The sequence below is a fragment of the Haliotis rufescens genome, unplaced genomic scaffold (assembly GCF_023055435.1).
Source record: "Haliotis rufescens isolate VD_foot unplaced genomic scaffold, xgHalRufe1.0.p SCAF_2, whole genome shotgun sequence".
NCBI classification, from domain to species: Eukaryota; Metazoa; Mollusca; class Gastropoda; order Lepetellida; family Haliotidae; genus Haliotis; species Haliotis rufescens.
This window is the reverse complement of record NW_025963890.1, coordinates 40,857,142-40,880,333: the sequence shown is the minus strand read 5'-3', so window position 1 is coordinate 40,880,333 and position 23,192 is coordinate 40,857,142. Positions and strand designations below refer to the sequence as shown.

Here is a 23,192-nt window from a genome sequence, read left to right as displayed (position 1 = left end):
CACGCACGCACGAACGCGCACACACATATTTGGATTTACCAATCCCTGAATTGAGAAGACGTGCGTTACGAAGCTCCTCCAAGTCATCATCAATATCCATATATGTCTGTGATATCATTACCAATCCAAAGCCGAATATACATTTATTGTGTTTTCTTGACAACAAATGTTATAATTGGGATAACACTTTCTGAGTAAAGTACAGATTCTCGTACTTTCTTGGGTTGAGTCCCGTCCGGGATTTGAACCCACACTGTGAGTGAGGCACCCAATCGCCAGAACACAAAGTTGGCGATCTAACCCAGCCACCGAACCAAAAATGTTAGTCCAGATGACGTATACTTTGTGTACTCCTCTGACAAGAGAAAAATGGCACGGCTTCTATGACCGAAAGCTTTGAACCAACAATGCCTTAAAGAAAGTGGTCAACAGTAACACACATTATATTTGGATACCACTTTCTCAGTAAACTACATATTTTTAGGGTGGAGATAATAGACGTTGATGGTTGATTATCAATGGACAAATTAAAGCCAAAACTTAACTTATGAATGATTGGTAATGGGAAATGGACAATGGGCAAACGGGAGGCGGGGTAATCAGCGCCATGCCAGTTATCTGTTGGCTTCCCTTGTTGCGTTCCCTTCTTTGCTATCTTTTTAATTTTGTTGTTCTTACAGGTACAAATATATGTTCTCTGCCTCATAGCATTTAATAATATGCACCTGATGAAGGAGAAAGTATATATATTCCGAAACGCAGTGTTCCTCCGTTGACATCCATAAATATTTTTCCTTGTGTGTATCAGTTCTTAATGCCCTTCAAAGACTCAATCTAGCTTTGTTTTTAAATGTGGTGATATTTGCGTAGAATATAATATGGTCATGCCTATATACATTTGGGTCTTTGTCTACATAAGCATTTAGACATACAATTTAGAGCTAAGGACATTGCTAATTCTGCAGGCATGAAGTACACGTCATAGCAAGCTGTGATCTTTATTCATACTTTAGATATTCGTTATGGAGATCTGTAACTGAAGTTTACCGTAATCTTCCGCAACTCTCACCTCCTGACCAGTTGAACGTCTTAGTGCATTCAGATGCCATTGTAAAATTCCAGGCTGCCCCTCTTTCTGTGATGTTTTGACGGATGAAATCTATTGCGTTATAATAATCTCTGTTTGCTGATATATAATTTGTACATGTTGTAAAATATTTACGATATGTTAAACGTGTAATTCGATGCATATGCAATGCAATGTGAACATAAGTGCGGATGCACGAAGGCGGTTATAGTCATAGTTATACTGCGATGGATGTAGGGGAGTGGTAGGGGGGTGTATGTATGTATGAAAGCACGAATACCGATACATGAGGGCGGATATAGTTATAGTTCGATGGATGTTGGTGAATGGTGGGAGGATGGATTATGTATGAAAGCATGCGCATGGATCCATGATGGCTGACGTAGACATAATGGTGGGGAAAGAAGAATGTGTGTGTGTGTGTGTGTGTGTGTGTGTGTGTGTGTGTGTGTGTGTGTGTGTGTGTGTGTGCGTGCGTGCATGCGTTGTGATACGAGGGTTGGCGAACATGTTGTAAGATGAGTGTGTGAGTAAGTTAAGTGGTTGAGGATGTGGCAGGTATGCAGACTTGGGGTTGGGGGACAGGGTGTGCCTGTACTGAGGTCTTTTGTTTCACTCACTTATAGTGTTTTCTTTCCCTCAAATACTGTTTAACGCATTTTAATGACTGAAACTGTAGTGGCTCAAAGGTCATACTGGCCGGGCATTCAACATATCTACCCCAACTACATACGTAGCCATTTTTATGGTGTACAATTCTTCTTCTACCTCACACACACACACACACACACACACACACACACACACACACACACACACACACACACACACACACACACACACACACAAACACACACACACATTAATTGTTTTATTAAATATATCTTCGAGAGTCAGTAAGAAACTAGAAATAACTGCCTTTGTTCGGTAAACCTCACCAAGTTTCAGTTTTCGCCTCTTCCTTTGTGGACTGAGGTTTCACATTTGTAAAATGATCTCTCTTATCTGTTTGTACCATCAACTTAACTGCCCTCACCCCCTGCAGTTTTCCCGTCCCATATTGCCAAGCAGGTGACCCACAAGCAGGAATACCGCCCTCCCTCAGTCTAGTGATACTGTGCCTATCACAATATGTTGGGGATACGTAGCCTTGCTGTGGGCAAACATTTGGTTACAATTTGGCAAACTTTGATATGTAAACAGCAAATATTATTCAGTTTTATTTCAACAAAAACGGAAAAAATCGGATCCTTCTTATTTTGTGGATACCATAACAATTTTTAGCATCGGAATTGTTAACATAATTCTTAAATATATTATGTTTTGTTTGTTTGTTGTTAAATGCTGCACTCAGCAACGTAAGGATATTAAAACATTACATTTAGGTTCAGTTGTATTTTTATATTTGTATCATTTTGCAAATGTTACAGAGACCTGATAAGGGATATATAATAATGTATAGTCGCTATTCTTAAAGTAAGAATATGTTAGATTTATCAACCAGAAATATTGCACACAAGAGGATAATCAGATTTCATGACACTATTCAGCGTCGAAGTCAACGATATTTGTGTATGTTATTGCTACATGACACGGATACGTCATGATAAAGCAATTATAAATTGGCATTTGATGATATAAGATAGCTACGCGATAAATCACAAAGAACAAAGAAGGAAGCGATATTTATTTCACGATAAAACATTTTTCTATCATGACGTCATTTATGGAGATTCGAACATGCACTCGCAACTTGAAAACGTCAAAAATTTGACCTTATTTTGGTGAGGTATGTATCTAGTGTGTTGTTTCCAATAGATGTAGCTGTGGAAGGTAGATAAAGGCTGCCCGAACAATCGCATCCGAAAGTGAGAGCGAAATGGCAATCGGTATTGGGAGAAAAGGTACAGATAATCGACGAGAAAATTGTGAGAATATGACCAAGAGCCATGCTTTCCTGATGTGTTATCATTCTAATTTGAAATAATGACATAAATAGTTACCACTCATCTTTCAATATTTTTCAAGGTTGGGTTATCATGAACATATTTGAATATATACAACAGCTGTACTTGCTTATCTTTATACTTTAAAGCATCAGGTTTGTCTGTCATACAGACCCCGAAACAAATATGTCCAATACAGCCCAATATTTGGCAAAATGAAGAAGGTCTCTCGGCTCCTTTTTATTATATTTTATAACTTTTGTTTTGTTTTGTTTTTTTCTGTCAAATATGTTCCTTTCAGAGATTAGATGTTATTCTAGCATCAGATCTGTGGTACGTTCACTACATCAGCGTTGACATTACAACGATATTTACATATATAAATAGATACAGAGGAAATGCTTAGCATTTACCTTTTAAGAAAGACTTGTTTTATACATATATATCTGGACATATATGTATGGACATTTGGATGAATATAGATATACCTCCTTATAGATAGTGTTCGTAGATGATTGTAGAACGTGCATGAAGAAAATGGAATAATTATGTGAGTTATCGGGATAATACAACGTTTAACAATATTCAGCCATATTGCGATATTGGTTTCCAACATACAAGACGGACCATGAAATAATGACTTGAATTTGGAACTGGCTTTCTGGTGTGATGTAACACCCCATGATCTCCTGTAGAAAAAAAGTTTAAAGCACGAATAAAGATCACGAGATGATACTGATGTACATACATCTGGACATATATTTGCGCAGTATTACTACGTTAATTCATCAGTATATATGTATTTTGCGCAAAAAGGATTTTGTAGGATCGACGCTGACATGCGCATATAACCTATTCACCAGTGCTGTAATGTTTAATTCATTTGTATTTTGACACATATCGATAGGAACATTGAGAGTCTGTCTGAAGATATATAGACATGCATGGGATCTTTTGGACAGTTGTACCTCACGTCTTGAAACATGGACTTGTAACAGAACCCATCATTGAACCATTTGCAGTCTAACCCATCTAATTGCCGTGAATGGATATATTATCCATCTACTTATACACACTTATTATGGACATATACATAATTTCATTGTACCTTTTTTTTTTTAAAAATACCCGTGAAGATCGGGGTTTGAATAGGCCTTCAACAACCCATGCTTGTACAAAGGCGACTTACATTATCGGGTGGTCAGGTTCGCTGACTTGGTTGATGCATGTCATCGTATCCGAATTGCGTAGATCGGTGCTCTTGATGATGATAACTGGATTGTCTGGTCCAGACTGGATTATTTACGAACCACCGTCATATAGCTGGTATATTGCTGAGTGCGGCGTTTAACAACAAACACTCAAACAGAAACTATTATTAAACTCCTTCCAACAATGAGAAATTAAACTTATATTTTCTATATATTCTGTTATATTTAAAACATAATTTGATTCATGATTTAATTATTGCGTTGCTTTCTTGTCTGTCATTCAATGTACATGTTCAAACCCCTAAACTTTGAATATTTGATTTTTTCACAAATGGTTACGTTAGTGAGTTGCCTAGATCTCTCGTTACCTTCTCACACGAACAGATTAAAATAATTTGTTTTTACCATCATATTTCAGTTTATTTAATTCATAATACGAAATTAATCATTCATTTATCACAGTATTGATCATATTCGTTTATATCACTATCTGATGTTAAGGTTTTATTGCAGAAATTATAATGAATTCAAAATGTAGAAAGATACACAATTTGCCATTATTTGACTTTTAAACTATACAAAGTATAATATAATGATGAGAATTCCTGTAACGGACAGTATTTAAGAAAGAAATATGAGTCGAGTAGTCAGATTGCCCTTCAGTAGTATTATTGTATATCTCCAGAGAGAGGTTTACGTTGTAGTTCTCATTATTTGTGGATAATTCAACAAGCAGCATAGCAAAAATAAATATTCTACCATAACGAAAGAATACAGAGTATACAATAACTCGCAATTGTTCAAAAGAGATTTCAAATCACAATAACATATCTTATATGAACAGAGGTGCTAATGGTTTAATCTATACATTGTGCCCATGATCGTGAGCCCTATTCAGCAAACAGTCCAAACCCGAAACTCCACAACATATCCGATTACACTGACCCAGTTCTCCAGTTCTCCATGCGATACTGTCGCTCTTGTACGTATCCCAGTCCATAGAGAATAAATTTAAAAGGAATCCAACTCAAGTCTAGAACTATTTATTAAGACTAGATTGCCTTAATTATATCCATGAAAGTAAGCGTTAATAAAAAATATTGTTCTTGGCTGCTTCAGATTATATTTTGTAGATGCATATTTTTAACTGCGAAAATTGTACTGACATCGGCACTGTCCCTATTGAAGCTATTTATAGCTCAAATAAGACTTTCGAATTGTCGTCCATTGTTCGATGTCAATACATCAATGAAAAGTGAGGATGATATAGTAATCGTTGATGCTGCGCTACACTATAATAAAAATATAATCAAGTTGACTAGTATGTACATTACTACAGTGAACATGTACATGATCATGCCCTAATAATCAAATGTCGTAATATTAAATACTAATATATTATTATGTGATGAATTTGACTGAATCAGTGGTAACATGTGATATTAATATTCCATCAATTTCTTTCCTGGTTGGTCTATCCATGTCTACAAAATGAAAATAATGCAATTAAAAAGGAGCACAGAACAATTCTTAATTTCAGACTAGAGCTGTTGAAATCTAGACTTTCCCAATCATTATAGACTTGAGTTGGTCTCATTTTTAAAATTATTCTCTTGGGTCTACGTCACAGCTCATACCACACAATACCAAGACCAGTTAGTCCCCCGCCGGAGCGCCTGGATTTTGGTTATATCATCTAACATGGCCAACTCTGCTCTTAAGTAAACAAGAAGCTAATTAGCGAGTGGTCCTTTATGATCATGCTGGGTTTTTGTCCTTTGCTTGAACAATAATGTAACTTAACTTCTTTTATTGAGTCGTTTATTGGTAGATAATTTCGTACACAGATATTTCATCTAACATGGTAATTATAATCATAACTATTTTTCAATAATGATGGTATGCACATTTCTTTAAGTTGTTCTGTACACGGATTCCCCAGTGGCTATATTGCATCATATAGAATACTCATGGATGTGTATGCCACTGTACTAAATTAATTATGATCATATTCTTTATTATTATCCCATTCAGACCCGATATTTTAACAAGAACTAATTAATCCAATATGATTCCAAAATTATTAGTTATATTTATGATTTATTTCATTGTGTAATAAGAAAACAAATGTCAAATAAATGGATTTTCATGTGAATAAAATCCAGAGGCCAAATATCGGAACCAATGACAGACCCTATCATTAAACACGATTGTTAAGGATACTGGGCGTTCAATAATTCCGCTAAACCACCATTTCACAATGGTAAAATACGGGGCATAATCGGCGATATTTACTTCATCAAATTTACAAAATGGAGATCGTATCATGTATACGATTTCGTGATAACAGTGAGCTGACACGAAATATTAACGCACATATCACTGTTGAAAATGTGGTGTGTGTCATTGTTTAAATTTCACCGATGTGACAAACACTTTCGAGTCTCGAAACAGCTTAAATAATGTTTTCCTTCACTAAAAGTAACAACGGACGTTATTCTCTTGACATATACATTGCAAGAGCATTCATGAAAATGCTAAGAAAAATATTTAACCACCCGTTCTAGCGTTTTTCTATAGTAAATACATGGCGTGTCCGCCATGTTTGTTCGTCTCGTGGAGGCGGCCATTGTGCAGTCATTGTCTGGGTCAGTGTAGCGCCAGCGCAGCATACCCGGGGAACCAGGCTGCTTCAATTATCCAATTGATTTGATTAGAATATACTTGCGTCAGTGTATTTTATTAACGCCCAAAACAGTAATTTAAACACATATAATAACCGATCATATACACGCATGGTGCCTTCACTTACTACTAGCTTTAATAGGCCATCCCGGAATAAAATAGTTCCCCCAAAAGCGAGGAACATCCCTTTTAGTCTGTTTATAAGAAATGAATTCCAAACAATATCCTCAGTAGATGAGAAGATCTGTTACAGAATTGCCTCAGTAAGTCAGTCACAATGACAGAGCATCGTAATACATTTACATCAAGTACAATACGTCAAAATGGCCGACACGATAAACGTGACGGGAGATATTTCCGAAGTGGTTAATAAACCTGTGGTTATTTCAAGCCTTTGTCATCACTGATCAATTGGCCGATCATTGAAAGGTGATCGTAAAGATGTGTCAAATAGATACTAAGATAAACTCATAGATTGCTGTAGATTGTCACTACGATAGTTTGGATGTTTTGGTTTTTTTCGTTTTTATTTCTCTAGGATGGGTTGTAGCGAGGGTATCCTTAAACGGGCTATGCAACCAAACTCTCTGACTTATCCCAGAGTAAGCTAGGACGCTAAGTTCAAAACTAAAGGGTCTAAATGACGAGAAACAACGCTTCTATATGAATTCGTACATGTACCAGGAAATTCCCAGGGATTTCCCCAGAAATGTGGAAGTGGTCAGTGTTTATGTCATTTCAAGAATATAGTCACGTGAAAAACGTCATGTGACCGACCTCTCGTCCAATGGAAAAGCCGTATATCTTGTAAACTTCACATAAATAAATAGTTACTGTTATAACCAAATGAAACACAACCCATTATCCGATAGAGGTAACTGTGTAAGCGGAGGGATATGTTATCAGAATAAACTTGGTAACATGGTTTGGTTTGACTTCTTGCGCGTGTCTGAATTCCTTTAACATGTTACGTGTCCTAAAACTGGCTTATCAGCAAATCTCGCTCCACTACGCGCGACAGATACTAGAGCAAGGCATGCCAGAAATACGAAACCTAATGCTTCCGAAAGGAAGCCTTAGGCATCACGTGCGTCGGGGGACCAGAGCCATCTCATTGGCCGTTAACAGTTGTACAAGGCGGGGCAAAAAGCATCGTTTTTCCGTCCATTTTACGCTTGAAAAACTCGACCCTTTTCCGGACACTTTCTAGACGCTCGCCAATTAATCAATTTTAATGAACTTTTAGTCGTTTTTCCGTCCAATGACCATATACGGAAAAAAACGACGTTTTCGTGTTTGCAGTGTTACGTCTCTCCTCCTTCTAGTGCTTTTGTTTATGCGGAGTAAATCCGTTTTTACTCACAAAAAGCAGGGGTAGAATAGGTCTTCAGCAACCCATGTTTGCCGTAATAGGCGACGAACGGGATCGGGTGGTCAGGCTGGCTGACGTGGTTGATGCATGTCATCGTATCTGGTCCAGACTCGATTATTTACAGACCGCCGTCATATAGCTGGAAGAGTGCGGCGTTTACAAACAAAGACAAAAGACACTAAAGGCAACAGTAAAATATGTAGGTATTTTATTACACAATACATGTGGTACAGGCACAGCTTATAGTGTATACGTAATCACAAGTATAAACATTATATACAACTATACTCTCCACTACAAAGCTTGAAATGCAAACTAGCTGTATATTCATCATGTACGCTTTTGTCAGGTGAATATGATTATCGTTGCGGGTTCATTAGTGTAAACAAGTTACATCAATTATTTGTTATTTTTCGTCTTTCACCTTCTCAAACACCTGTGTGCCACGTTGCTTAATCGACGATTATGCTTAAAATCATGAAGATGGTTGGTTGGTTGGATGATTGTTTAACGCCGCACTCAGCAATATTCCAGCTATTTGACGGCGGTCTGTAAATAACCGAGTCTGGAACAGACAATCCAGTGATTGATATCATTAGCATCGATCTGAGCAATTAGGAACGATGACATGCTTCAACCAAGTAAGCCAGCCTGACAACCCGATCCCGTTAGTCGCCTCTCACGACAAGCATCGTCGCCTTTTACGGCAAGCATAGGTTGCTGTAGATTGTATGTTATTCGCCTGGGAGGTATACATTAATCGCACCAAACCACACAATGTGACAATATGGGTACATCAGTTACTCATGTTTTATCATGTACCGAAAAGCCACGCGACAACCACACTTTGGTTCTGGTCGGAAGTCCCCCGGCTGAAGGTGAACACCGATACGCTTCAGGTCCTCATTGAGGAAATGGACAAGATTGGTCCCATCCATTGTGGAGGAGGAGTATTTGACGTTGATGACCTGATGTCCCTCAGGAATACCAGCCACCTTGCACAGAGTGAACATGTGTTGAGAGGAATCCGAGAACTGGATGTACAAGACACCACTGTGATACCGACTTGCCATGAGGCCTTCCCGCAACTGATTCAGGCAGTCGTCATACCCGGCTATTCCACGTTTCCACTTGTCTCTCAAAGCCTGTGCAAAGACTGGTCCCCACTGTAAATGTATAGCAAGCAAAGGCTTAATGCCAAAAATGTTTGCATATTTGTGTACAGCAGCTGCCTGGTCGGGAGGGGGCAGCATCTCGTACCTCAGGAAGTTGGGAATGTGAGCGAATACGTCGCCATCCGCATCGATGAAGAACCGGCCATCTTTGTCTTTTGGCATAACATCTTCCCCACTGAACATATCGGCCAACTTGGAATCAGGGTACTTTGTGAGAGTTGAAATACGGGTGCTCAGGTGCCGCCCTCCCACATTTAGATCTATGATTTGAGGAAACTGAAACATATGTATAGAAGAAGACCAGATATAAGGTTAAACTATGACATACCGACATTTTTTAAAACTTATATTGTATGTTTTCCAAAGGTTCATAGTTCTTAGAAACCAATAATAAATACCAGACGGTAAGATTTATGAATGCTTTCCCTAGAAACATATTACCGGTAAATCAATGCTAACAGTTATCTAAATGTTATAAAAAATAAAAACGACACAAGCATTTCCATAATCATAAGAAATCTCTAATAGAAGTCCATTGTACGATTCCGACTGTATCATAAGCATGCTCATCTCCAGAGGTAAGGGAGTAAACTGACTACAAAATGTAACTCCATAATTCCAGCCTTGTTCGGCAAGGGTGGAAATGGACTTTTCTAGTCAGTTTACCCCCTTAACTCGGGAAGATGAAGCATGCTATCAAATACTGGTAGTGATGACACCCGGCATAAGGTGAGAGCAGTCGTGCCCCTCCACTGGCACCTTCACAATCACATGCATCAATGCATCAATGGAATAACCGGGTTTCGTAATGCAATGTGATCCTGTTTTCCACCCATCATGTATTCATCCTTGAGAGTAACTGGTTGGTTAGTTGGTTGGTTTGTTGTTTAACGCCGCACTCTGCAATATTCCAGTTATATGACGACGGTCTGTAAAATAATCGAGTCTGGACCAAACAATCCAGTGATCGACATCATGAGCATCGATCCACGTAATTGGGATCGATGACATGTATCAACCAAGTCAGCGAGCCTGACCACCCGATCCCGTTAGTTGCCTTTTACGACAAGCATAGTCGCCTTTTACGGCAAGCATGGGTTGCTGAATACCTATTCTACCCCGGAATCTTCACGGATTGAGAGTAACTGGCGTTCATTGTGAGAGATGCTATTGCCAGTACTGATACAAGTCAATACGTTAGGTTATTGAGTGCATGGTACCTCCAACTTATCAAACGTTCAGAAAGGCAGCTAGGAATAATGGACATCGCCGTTGATCAGTCATTGTACATAGGTACGGGTGGCCCAGTCGTCTAAGGCTCCGCGTTTCGCTGTGCAGAGTTGCGTCCCTTACACTTGCCAGAAACCTATGATTATGGGTTCGAATCCTGGTTCGCCCCGATTATGTTTCTAGGTTTGTCAGCACCATATCCCTGCTCTTGGGTTTCACCGAGGTGGTAAAGGACTGAGACCTGCATCACTTCGGGCTTTCCTCCCACATTAAGCTGACACGCCGTGATATAACTGGAATATTGTTAAAAGTGGCGTTAAACCAAACTCATTCACTCTCTCACTCATATGTACACAACTCATTCCGGTTACGAATCGAAGAGTGAGTGAGTGAGTGAGTGTGGTTTTACGCCGCTTTAAGCAATATTCCAACAATATCACGGCGGGAGACACCAGAAATAGGCTTCACGCATTGTACCCATATCGGGAATCGAACCCGGGTCTTCGGCGTGACGAGCGAACGGTTTAACCACTGGGCTACCCGACCGCCTGATTCAAAAGACGAAAGGTGAGGTGAAATGGGGTTTAACGTCGCGTCCAAGATTATTGCACTTATATAGCGACGTGCATGTGTTTGTGTGGCTGCTTGTACTAGTCCGGACTGATGCCGATTTATAGTGCTAGCTCACTGAGATACCATGCCGCAGTTTAACATGAATACCCCACTCAGACACAGCATACTGACTCCGAGCCGACCAGTCCTTGTTTTATCCCCTTAATGCCGCGCGCCAGACAGGGTAACAACAAGTACCATCTTTTAACGTCTTTTGGTATGACGCGGTCGGGGTTCGAACCCCGGACCTTCCGCTCTCCGGGCGGACGCATTACCACTAGACCACGGAGGCGGTCAAAAGACGAAGGAGCATGTGAGTGAGTAAAGCTTCAGGCCACTTTTAGCAATATTCCTTTAATATCATAACGAGGCGCCCAGTGATAATCCAGGGCTTCGCAGTCATGTGATTGTAACTATAATCTTCATCGGAGAAATTATGATTATTAATCATACTCCGAAAACACTTTTATGGACGACCTCGATAAATATATTTACTAGGCAAATAAGGTCAAATCTGTTAAATGGTAAGTCTTTTTCTATTTGGTTTTGTTTTATCTTCAAATCGAAGGTTTAGCGTCGTATCGGTAATGTCTGAGCCGTATAGCGACATATAAACTTTTCGAAGATTGGTATGTGAAAGAGAAGCGGTTCTGCGCCACAGTTCGTGTAATAATGATCTAAAAATATCATTTGACTCGTGACATGTTTAGGGTCATTGTGACCCACAAAGCTATGAGGCGAGGGATATATATATATACTAGTATATATACAATGGAAATTCTACACAATTTCGTTTGATTTATTTAAGCGGCTTCGGGAAGTATACTTTTGGGAATGCATGGAATTTATCTCAGCAGACTGATCTTTAACCACTAGACTACCCATCGCATATTATCGGGGGCATAGTGACCCAAGGCTATGGAAAACCTGGACGTGTGCTAGATTAGTCACAGTTTCAAAACGTATTATACAAGATTTATGAAGACTTTTGTACGGAGAATTAGCTTGGTAAGACCAGCGTGTGTTAGACTTACTTTTTACCATTCGTTATAGAACCGGTTAAATTTGTTCGAGTTCATAGCTGAGGAATATTGTATAACTCAAACTGACTTGAGGTAAGGTAGAAACGTTTATGTTGTTGGTTTCTGGTTATAACAAGCAGGACAAATGTGAATGCTTTGCACGCACTCCCTGTACCAGCTCCGCTCCAAGGACAGCTATTTGTACGCCGATCAGGCCACTAGAGCGTGTACTTAAACCCTTGTACACATGAATATTATCTGCACATTTGACATCCTGCAGCTGTTGCTATACACACAACGCCTACATATGATACTGATATACGACGCAGTATCAGATCTTTAAACTGCGGTGACATTTTGATAAGTTGACAAGCACATAATACTTTTTAGTACACCCAATATAACCGGGAATGGTATTGTGAGTGAGTGAGTTGGGTTTAACGCCACTTTTATTAGTATTCCAGTTATATTACGGCGTGTCAGCTTAATGTGGAAGGAAAGCCCGAAGGGATGCAGGTCTCAGACGTTTATCACCTCGGTGAAACCCACGAGCACGGGTCTGGTGATGACAAACCTAGAACCGGGATTCGAACCCACAATCATAGGTTTGTGGCCTTTTTGTTGCAGTACAAAAATGACGCTCGACGCGGATTGCAAAGTCGCGAATTTGAGGGTACCTCCACAAATATGATGAAAACAGAAAGTGCATCCCTATATTTCAATGTTAACATATGATTTCATGTCCAGGACACACTAAGGTTTCTGAAAAAGTAGGTTTTGTTTTAGGGACAACTATATATAATACTTAGCACTGACCAGAATATGACCGGGACTGTTACAGTGATTCAGATTTATTATTAATTAACTTTAAAAAATATTAATTACTTCAGACAATGAGGGAAATTTGTGAAATACCCTCTACGCTTTGTGGTATGTTTTTCCTCGAAAACAGTAACACTTACCGCCATTGTTCTGTCACTGGGTGAAAACAGTAACACTTACCGCCATTGTTCTGTCACTGGGTGAAAACAGTAACACTTACTGCCATTGTTCTGTCACTTGGGTGAAAACAGTAACACTTACCGCCATTGTTGTGTCACTGGGTGATCATGAAAACAGTAACACTTACCGCCATTGTTCTGTCACTGGGTGAAAACAGTAACAATTACGCCATTGTTCTGTCACTGGGTGATAATGAAAACAGTAACACTTACCGCCATTGTTCTGTCACTTGGGTGAAAACAGTAACACCTACCGCCATTGTTCTGTCACTGGGTGAAAACAGTAACACTTACCGGCATTGTTCTGTCACTGGGTGAAAACAGTAACACTTACCGCCATTGTTCTGTCACTGGGTGAAAACAGTAACACTTACTGCCATTGTTCTGTCACTGGGTGAAAACAGTAACACTTACCGACATTGTTCTGTCACTGGGTGATCATGAAAACAGTAACACTTACCGCCATTGTTCTGTCACTGGGTGAAAACAGTAACACTTACCGCCATTGTTGTGTCACTGGGTGAAAACAGTAACAATTACCGCCATTGTTCTGTCACTGGGTGAAAACAGTAACACTTACCGACATTGTTCTGTCACTGGGTGAAAACAGTAACAATTACCGCCATTGTTCTGTCACTGGGTGATCATGAAAACAGTAACACTTACCGCCATTGTTCTGACACTGGGTGAAAACAGTAACACTTACCGCAATTGTTCTGTCACTGGGTGAAAACAGTAACACTTACCGCCATTGTTCTGTCACTGGGTGATCATGAAAACAGTAACACTTACCGCCATTGTTCTGTCACTGGGTGATCATGAAAACAGTAACACTTACCGCCATTGTTCTGTCACTGGGTGAAAACAGTAACACTTACCGCCATTGTTCTGTCACTGGGTGATCATGAAAACAGTAACACTTACCGCCATTGTTCTGTCACTGGGTAAAAACAGTAACACTTACCGCCATTGTTCTGTCACTGGGTGAAAACAGTAACACTTACCGCCATTGTTCTGTCACTGGTTGATCATGAAAACAGTAACACTTACCGCCATTGTTCTGTCACTGGGTGATCATGAAAACAGTAACACTTACCGCCATTGTTCTGTCACTGGTTGAAAACAGTAACACTTACCGCCATTGTTGTGTCACTGGGTGAAAACAGTAACAATTACCGCCATTGTTCTGTCACTGGGTGAAAACAGTAACACTTACCGACATTGTTCTGTCACTGGGTGAAAACAGTAACAATTACCGCCATTGTTCTGTCACTGGGTGATCATGAAAACAGTAACACTTACCGCCATTGTTCTGTCACTGGGTGATCATGAAAACAGTAACACTTACCGACATTGTTCTGTCACTGGGTGAAAACAGTAACAATTACCGCCATTGTTCTGTCACTGGGTGATCATGAAAACAGTAACAATTACCGCCATTGTTCTGTCACTGGGTGAAAACAGTAACACTTACCGCCATTGTTCTGTCACTGGGTGAAAACAGTAACAATTACCGCCATTGTTCTGTCACTGGGTGATCATGAAAACAGTAACACTTACCGACATTGTTCTGTCACTCGGTGAAAACAGTAACACTTACCGCCATTGTTCTGACACTGGGTGAAAACAGTAACACTTACCGCAATTGTTCTGTCACTGGGTGAAAACAGTAACACTTACCGCCATTGTTCTGTCACTGGGTGATCATGAAAACAGTAACACTTACCGCCATTGTTCTGTCACTGGGTGAAAACAGTAACACTTACCGCAATTGTTCTGTCACTGGGTGATCATGAAAACAGTAACACTTACCGCCATTGTTCTGTCACTGGGTGATCATAAAACAGTAACACTTACCGCCATTGTTCTGTCACTGGGTGAAAACAGTAACACTTACCGCCATTGTTCTGTCACTGGGTGATCATGAAAACAGTAACACTTACCGCCATTGTTCTGTCACTGGGTAAAAACAGTAACACTTACCGCCATTGTTCTGTCACTGGGTGAAAACAGTAACACTTACTGCCATTGTTCTGTCACTGGTTGATCATGAAAACAGTAACACTTACCGCCATTGTTCTGTCACTGGTTGAAAACAGTAACACTTACCGCCATTGTTGTGTCACTGGGTAAAAAGCGTCTTTTCAATGAAGGAGTCTTGGAAGTAATGCGCTGGACATGAGTGTAGATCAGAGCTGACGTGTCGGAATTTCCATCAACTCCACATGGTCTACTTTCGCTTTTGTTTCTAGGAAAGAGAGAAACAGCGGACTTTCCCTATTATGTAACTGGCTACTTCCCTGTCGCGTTATGACTCATCTGTCTGCTCATACGGTTGTACGGCAGTTGGAGGAGCGTGTCATTGAGTGGGAATGTGAACAGGACGAGTGAGTTTGTTTGTTTGTTGTTCAACGCCGCACATAGTATTATTCCAGCTATATGACGGAGGTCTGGAAATAATCGAGTGTGGACCACACAATCTATCGACTAACATCATGAGCATCAATCAACGCAACTGGGATACAAAGACATGCATCAACCAAATCAGTGAGCCTGACTATCCGATCCACAGTCGTCTTTTACGGCAAGCATGAGTTGCTGAACACCTATTCTACCCCGGATCTTCACGGGTGGAACGAGTTTCGATGGAGACGCGTTCGAGGGCTTGAATGTATTATTCACATGGGCGACCAATCCTGTTTTCTATACCATTTAAAATATACCTCTTTTACTTTCCGAAAACAATTACCACTGTTCGTTTACTTACACTAATGATATGTAATAGTTTGCGTACTTAACGTCGCTAATGATATAAAATTTGTTGATAAAATATTGAATCAAGGCGTATGCAAAAACTGCAAATCGTTTAACGATGAGAAAATATTGTTAAAGGGGTGAGTGAATGTCGTTTTACGACACAATTGGTAATATGTACCTATTCTCAGGTATATATGTCTACGTGTTTACTGTATGTTTAGCAAAACAGCGGATGCAGGTGTCAAAACCAATACTCCATGCTTTTCGTAAGAGCGGAATGTTTACCGAGATGCGACTGGTTACAGGCGGTGACCTCATATAAATGCTCGCACTATCAACCACTGGTCTGCCTGGTCCAGATTCGATCATTTACAAGTCTCCCTGATATAGCCGGTGCCAACTGCTATACACGCATTGCTATACACTCCCTTCACCCACCGGGGCGGTTGGGCAACCTAGCAGTTAAAGCGTTCGCTCGTCACGCCGAACACCCGGGTTCGATTCCCGACATCGGTACAATGTGTGAAGCCCATTTCTGGTGTGCCCCGCCGTGATATTGCTGGAATATTGCTAAAAGCGGCGTAAAACCACAAACGTGCCAAAGGGACGCAACCCTGCACAGCGAATACGGCGCCTCAGACGACTGGGCCACCCGTGCCCCCTAGAATTGATAGAAACCATACAAGAATATCTTATATGGGCTGTGAACAGTATAACACAGTTGAAGGGACTGGGTATAGTACACCCTTTCAAGTGAGGAGAGCTTTAAAGTGATTGGTTACTGATGTTGACATGCATTTGTTTGCCTGGCCCAGAATTATTTAATCAATTATTTACAGTCCGCACTGATATTGCTATACTACTGGAAGAGGCATGGCATGCATTCATAGGCTCAGCAGCGTTGGTGTACAACAGCTGCAATTTCGGAAAGCTTTTTCTGATAGGAACATCCAGTGCTAAGTGTTATATACTAGTCCACTTATCCAAATGCTACCCGAGTTTCAAAAGGCTTTGTAAGATTAGAAAAACTACAATGTAGCACATCAGGAAGAGAATATATGGATGTCAACTTCTTTATTATGAGGAACACAACGTTTCGGAGTGTGTGCTTACTCCTTCATCAGGTGAGTGAATGCTATGAGGCAGAGAGCATATATATGTACACTTGAAAACAACAAAAGTAATAAAATGACAAATGGTGGAAACTTACCAAGGGAAGCCAACAGATAGTTGGCGCTGACTAGCAATAGACAATGAAAGCCAACACTGTACAGTAATTAGCGCTGATAGTTATGGACAAATGGAAGCCAGGAATAGATTGTCACTGATAAGTAAATGGCAATGAACAACAGAAAACGGGAGGCCGGGAGGCCTCATATTATTCACTCACCTGATGAAGGAGTAGACATATACTCAGAAACGTTCTGTTCCTCATAATAAAGAAGTTGACATCCATGAATTCTCTTCCTTTTGTGTACTACTTCTAAATGCCTTTCAAAGTCTTGATCCATGGCTTTGTTAAGACAAAGCAATTATATTTGATAACGTTATAATAGGTCTCAACAATTCTCGCTCAGTTTACGTGTGAAGACATGTTACAAATAATAACTTGATAAACAAGATCTGTAAGAGTAAGTTAAGATTTATACAGATCAATATCCCTTGGCCATATCAGGATCCGCTGTTAATTAGCTCGAATCCCTGATTATCCCTGAAGATTTCCCTTGGTTTGTCAGCACCATGCTCGGGTCTTGTGAATTTCACCAAAGTGGTAAACGTCTTCGACTTGTGCAGCCTTGGAACTTCCCTCCAACACCAAGCTAGCACGCTTTGATATAGCGGACTTATTGTCCAAATCGGCGTTAAATTCATTTCACTCTAACCTTGTAACGTTGGACTGTAAATAATTCAGTATCAATCAAGTTTGATATCATTACCTATTTCCTACACCGTCTGCGTGCGACAACACAAAATCACCCTGGGATACTGTGAACGTATTCTTCCCCGAATTCCCACGAAACATGACCAATGTCCGACAAGATGTCCATTAGCTTACCATAAATCCGCTGACTGTCAGTGTACGATCCTGGGGAAAGTCCACTTCAAAACATCAATTATCTTAACATTTCTTTCGGACACTATACAGTGTACGTTTGCTTGAGACTATATGTACAGGTTTGGATTTCTATTTGATTAAATTGTGCCTGACCTCTGTTTACGGCCAAGGTTACTAGAGGTTACATTATTGAATACGAGTCATGTTTATTTATTTTCCCTGACAGGTCACGTGCAAAAGATAAATATTAATCTTGCCCTGTATGTGGAACAATATTCCAGCATCTCCAAACTTTGGTGTCTACATTTTAGAACTTTTGAGGTCTATCCGAGCATGCTCTGTCTAGGTATCTATCCGAGCATGCTCTGTCTAGGTACGAGTGAAAGAATATGGTTTTAAGCCGCTTTTAGCAATATTCCAGCAATATCACGGTAGGGGACACCAGAAATGGGCTTCACACATTGTACCCATGTCGGGAATCGAACCCGGGTCTTCGGCGTGACAACGAATGCTTTAAACACCAGGCTGCCCGACCGCCCCGTCTGGGTACAATGATTTCAAAGAGCGTCACATGACCCTTGCTAAGAAGCTGTTTGATCAACATTCAAAGCATCGGTAAAGATTTCATAAAGTTTTATGGTAGACATGGTGAGTATATTTCCAAGTTTGATGCATAATGACCAAAAATGATGTCCGATGATGATGCAATTCCATGTTTATGCCTCCAAACACACAAAAACTATTGAAGTCATATTTTATAAATATGTAAACCAACACTATTAACTTCACACACAAATCAGTGAAAACGATCAGCGCAATAATGCATAACAAACCTAGCCCACTCTTATCGGCCAGTCAGGTAGCATTAGTTGGTTATGGACGTGGCCTAATTTGCTTTTGGTTAATGGAAGCATAATCGAAAACTAAATGGCTATATTACAATCATATGCTATGGAATCACGTGAAATGTCTTTTCTCATTAATATAAAACCGTTCGACTTCAGGGTACATGCATATTGTATTGTCTTTATTATACAGCCATTCCCATACATCCACATGTCAGTATTAATAATTCTAAGGCACTAATAGTCTCCAAAGCATAGAAAGTAGAAAAATAACAAGGTTAATTGTGTTAACAATGTAATAACCTTGTGGTATCATGATTGATATCCACCCTGATGTGATACGCCCTGACCCCAACATCGGACCTATCGCCACAATCGTCTACACCCTCTTTGAAGGAAAGTAAAAGTAATATACATTTACATTCTCTTTAGAAATAGACGAAATACGAATTTCTGTTGGTGGCGTTGTTTAATCATTTGAGTTCATTTAGTGTAGACTCGGGTGCATTGCCAAACCGAAGTTTCATTGCACCGAGACAGTTACAGTCGCTTGTTTTTTCTTCCTCATCTGTGAAGATATCCATACATTGTAAGTCCTGTGCCAGAATAATAAGCAACAAAGATCGCCTTTCATCATCATGAACAAGAGCAGGAAGATGTATCTCAATCTTACCTAGCCCTTGAAAATCAGTTTGATGCGCAGGAGGATTACGACATGAACAATCATTGGTACGTATGCAAAGATAAAAATACCTTGACGAAAAGTTAAACTTCCTCACTTCCCTTTTCACGTCTTCCAAGTGAGAAGTGTAATAAAAAAACCTTCCCCTCCATGCGTCATAGAGCATCTCCAGCGTGCCATGAGCATTGATAATGCCTTTCCTCAGGGCGTGTAATTCAAAGTAATCTGCATATTTCAGAACAGCTGTAGCTGCTCCGCGGGGAGGCACTGTGTCAAATCTCAGAAAGTTGAGGACGTGAACAAACACATCTCCATCCGCATCGATGAAGTAGCGGCCATCTTTGTCCTGGTTCACAAGCTGCCCTCCACTACACATGGCGGCCAACTTGGAGTCTTTGTCCTTGGTGAGGGTGGACAGGGAGGTTGTCAGATGTCGACCACCCACGTTTAAGTCAACCACAGCAGGGAACTGAAATAATAGAACAATACAGTATGTGTGCTCATCGTCATCTCCATTAAAATCAGTTCACGCATAAACATGTCTGAAAACAGATTATTAGGGAGACAACTGATACAGTACAGGGTGATGAAATCTGAAATACTGACCAAAGGTGAATTATTTATTTAAGGGAGTTTTTCATGGAGCATCTTTCTTGAATCTTTTTTAACTTTTAATCATTACCATGTCACACTCTTTTTTAACAACGGTCACGCCATCAATTCCTTCTTAACTCTATAGGGGGCACGTGTGGCCCAGTCGTCGGGATTCGCTGTGCAGAGTTGCGTCCCTTGGGCACTCCAGAAACCTGATTGTGGGTTCGAATCCCGGTTCGCCCTGATGATGTTTCTAGGTTTGTCAGCACCATACTCGTGCTCGTGGGTTTTACCAAAGTGGTAAAGGTTTGAGACCTGCATCCCTTCGGGCTTTGCTCCCACATTAAGCTGACACGACGCGACATAACTGGAATACTGTTAAAGCGGCGTTAAACCCAACTTACTCACTCACTCTTAACTGTATAACGTGAACCTATTCACGACTGGCTGTAAATACATCTATCTAATAAAAACTTGCTTCATTTGTATATAAGTCATGTTCTCCCACATTGGGCAGAAGGCGACCTCTTAGACACATATAAAGCAACAACAACACCCTGTCATTCAACTGATGAAGTGGCAAGAAGTCGCCATGAAACATTATGTATGTAGAATATAAAAAAGTCTGTCCATAATAACATTCCTTGTCATATTTCGATACAAGTCATGTCCAGTCTTGAAATGACACTGCAATTTGTTAAACATGCAAGGACGTCTTATTCTGACTCGGAGTCTTTACGGTTTGGATAAAACATGTCTCCGAGGGAAATGTAAAATTGCGAGCAACGGAAAAGCGATGGTACCTCACTGGCGGTTTTAGATTTTCGCTGGCGTGTTTTATCCCACTTATGAGCCATCTAAATGCAAGAGATACCGAACAATTAAGAAAACAACGAAATACCTTACAGTGAATTAATACACCGTTTCGTGGTCCAAAGGAATTCGATCAAAACGTGCGAGAGAACAACATTTGCAACATGGGCCAGCTGGAGTCATGCCATATAACATTTTTCAGCACCTGTCCGGTGACTCAGTGGCAAAACAGTGGGTTACAAAACTAAACACGATATGTGAGGTGGTAGGTTTAATTCACGTCATGGAATTTTCATGTAATAAAATGGTTACTTTTAACCAATACAAACTTTCTAAGCTTTCTAAGATTTTTAGGTTGTCTTTGGGTGTTGATAATTTTGTATTTGCTCAATATCTTCTACATTTGAATACTTTGATTAATAAAGGCAGGAACCGTTGAACCATGGACAATGTTTTTTTCATGATGAGGGTTGAAAGTAGACATTAGAGTTAAATTATTCCCCAAATCGTTTTCTTCAGACTTCTCTCTCAGTTTTGGTTGCTCAATGCGAAGTGCCTTGCGTATGCTATCTTCAATTAGCTTTGCGGGATAATTTTGATGCAAACTCTAAGGTTCAGCAAGGCGGGTAGTTGTAACATCATTCCCGGAAACAATGGTACAAAAACGTCTTGCGAGATAGTGAGGGATATTACGTTTTGTATGATACGGGTGACATGATGCAAAATCCAAATATTGATGCGTTTCAGTATCTTTATAAAAGATATCAGTTTGTCCAAATTGTCCAGATATTAAATTGAGTGTTACATCGAGAAACTGGATTCGCTTTTTTCCATAGTGAAATTGAGTGACACATTAAGTGAATTTAGTATGTAACAAGGCATACACCTCGCGCTAGAGGTGGGTGGGAGCGGAGATCACGCGACACCATGATGGGGCGGCAATGTCATCAGGACAAGTTGATCTTACATCTAATGCTGGCTATACTTACACCTGAAGACATTTTGCTAAGCACCAGCTGATAGATTGATGTTGGTCCTTGATAACAGTGTTTCCTGTAATTTCGGCGTGCCGTCTTGTTCCGTGATTTACACAAGTAGTGTCAAGCTGCAAGTTGCCTTCAAGTCAAACAAAGTCACATGACACATCACACGATGACCTAACCTCAATAGAACAGTTGTTATCTATCAGTTTTTAATCTGTTACGATGGCAGATTGACACATGACAGCAAGATACATTCACTATAGCAGTATCGTTGTTTTTGTTTGTTGTTGCTTTAAGTATTTAAGAAGTCGCCTTCTATCAAAGCAATTTCGGCTGACCTGTACCTCGTTGGGCCGGAAAGAGTAAGTTGTCTTGTAGATTTTACGACCGCTTCAGACTCAGTCTGTTTCGGAGTTGGAGGCAGGCTGGGGTGAATTGGGAGATAATGTTATGGATGATATCAGGGCATGGTTTTGCGTGTGTCTGTATCTACTTCTTACCATGACAATAAACACTAATACAAGTTTTGTTTTCATTTATCTAAATACTAAACAAAGCGGCAAAAGAAAGTATAAGTTGGCAATTTATAATTTTCCTAAAAAAAGCGATAACTAGTGAATGAATGAGTATGGTTTTACGCCGCTTTTAGCAAGATTCCAGCAATATCATGGCAGGGGACACCAGAAATGGGATTCACACATTGTACCCATGTCGGGAATCAAACCCGGGTGTTCGGCGTGACGAGCGAATGCTTTAACCACTAGGCTACCTGACCACCCCCGATAACTAGTGGAAAGTGGGTCTTGGGAATATGACTGCCCAGAAACAGGTACCAAAATAACCTCACCGGAACGCGCCACCTTTGACGGCGCTCGTGCGGTGACAAAAAATGGTGAAACAGTTTTCCGCCTATGGCATAAACTGCACGTGCATGTTAGCTGTATAAATGCGTCCGTCTGCAGGGTATAACCAGGCGTGATGAAAGCACACGAAAGAAATGCCACGACTGTCACAGGAGCAGAGAGAGAGAGCCATCGGTATGACCGAAATGGGGGCAACACAGGTCCAAATTGCCAGAAGGTTAGGTTGTATACCATTGACAGTAGCCAGGCTGATTCAAC

The 23,192-nt window shown here is 40.3% G+C and overlaps 2 protein-coding genes across 6 annotated transcripts; both read right to left on the bottom strand.

Annotated features, from left to right (window-relative positions):
• Positions 1-8,929: 8,929 nt before the first annotated feature.
• Positions 8,930-15,636, bottom strand: LOC124114488 (BTB/POZ domain-containing protein KCTD7-like). Of its 5 annotated transcripts, none has more exons than XM_048399970.1 (2): positions 15,451-15,636; positions 8,930-9,752 (listed from the first exon to the last, which is right to left on the bottom strand). In XM_048399970.1, the coding sequence occupies exons 1-2, from the start codon at positions 15,454-15,456 to the stop codon at positions 9,102-9,104; spliced, it is 657 nt and encodes a 218-aa protein (XP_048255927.1). In that variant the 5' UTR covers positions 15,457-15,636; the 3' UTR covers positions 8,930-9,101. The 5 variants fall into 5 exon arrangements, with proteins under 5 accessions (XP_048255927.1, XP_048255930.1, XP_048255928.1 ...); XM_048399973.1 differs by lacking the exon at positions 15,451-15,636 and adding an exon at positions 15,411-15,425; XM_048399971.1 differs by lacking the exon at positions 15,451-15,636 and adding an exon at positions 13,842-14,033.
• Positions 15,637-19,040: 3,404 nt separating this feature from the next.
• LOC125382071 (BTB/POZ domain-containing protein KCTD7-like) lies at positions 19,041-22,231 on the bottom strand. Its single transcript, XM_048399964.1, has 2 exons — positions 22,078-22,231; positions 19,041-20,150 (listed from the first exon to the last, which is right to left on the bottom strand). Exons 1-2 carry the CDS (start codon positions 22,087-22,089, stop codon positions 19,473-19,475), a joined length of 690 nt encoding a protein of 229 aa, XP_048255921.1. The 5' UTR covers positions 22,090-22,231; the 3' UTR covers positions 19,041-19,472.
• Between the last annotated feature and the right edge of the window lie 961 nt (positions 22,232-23,192).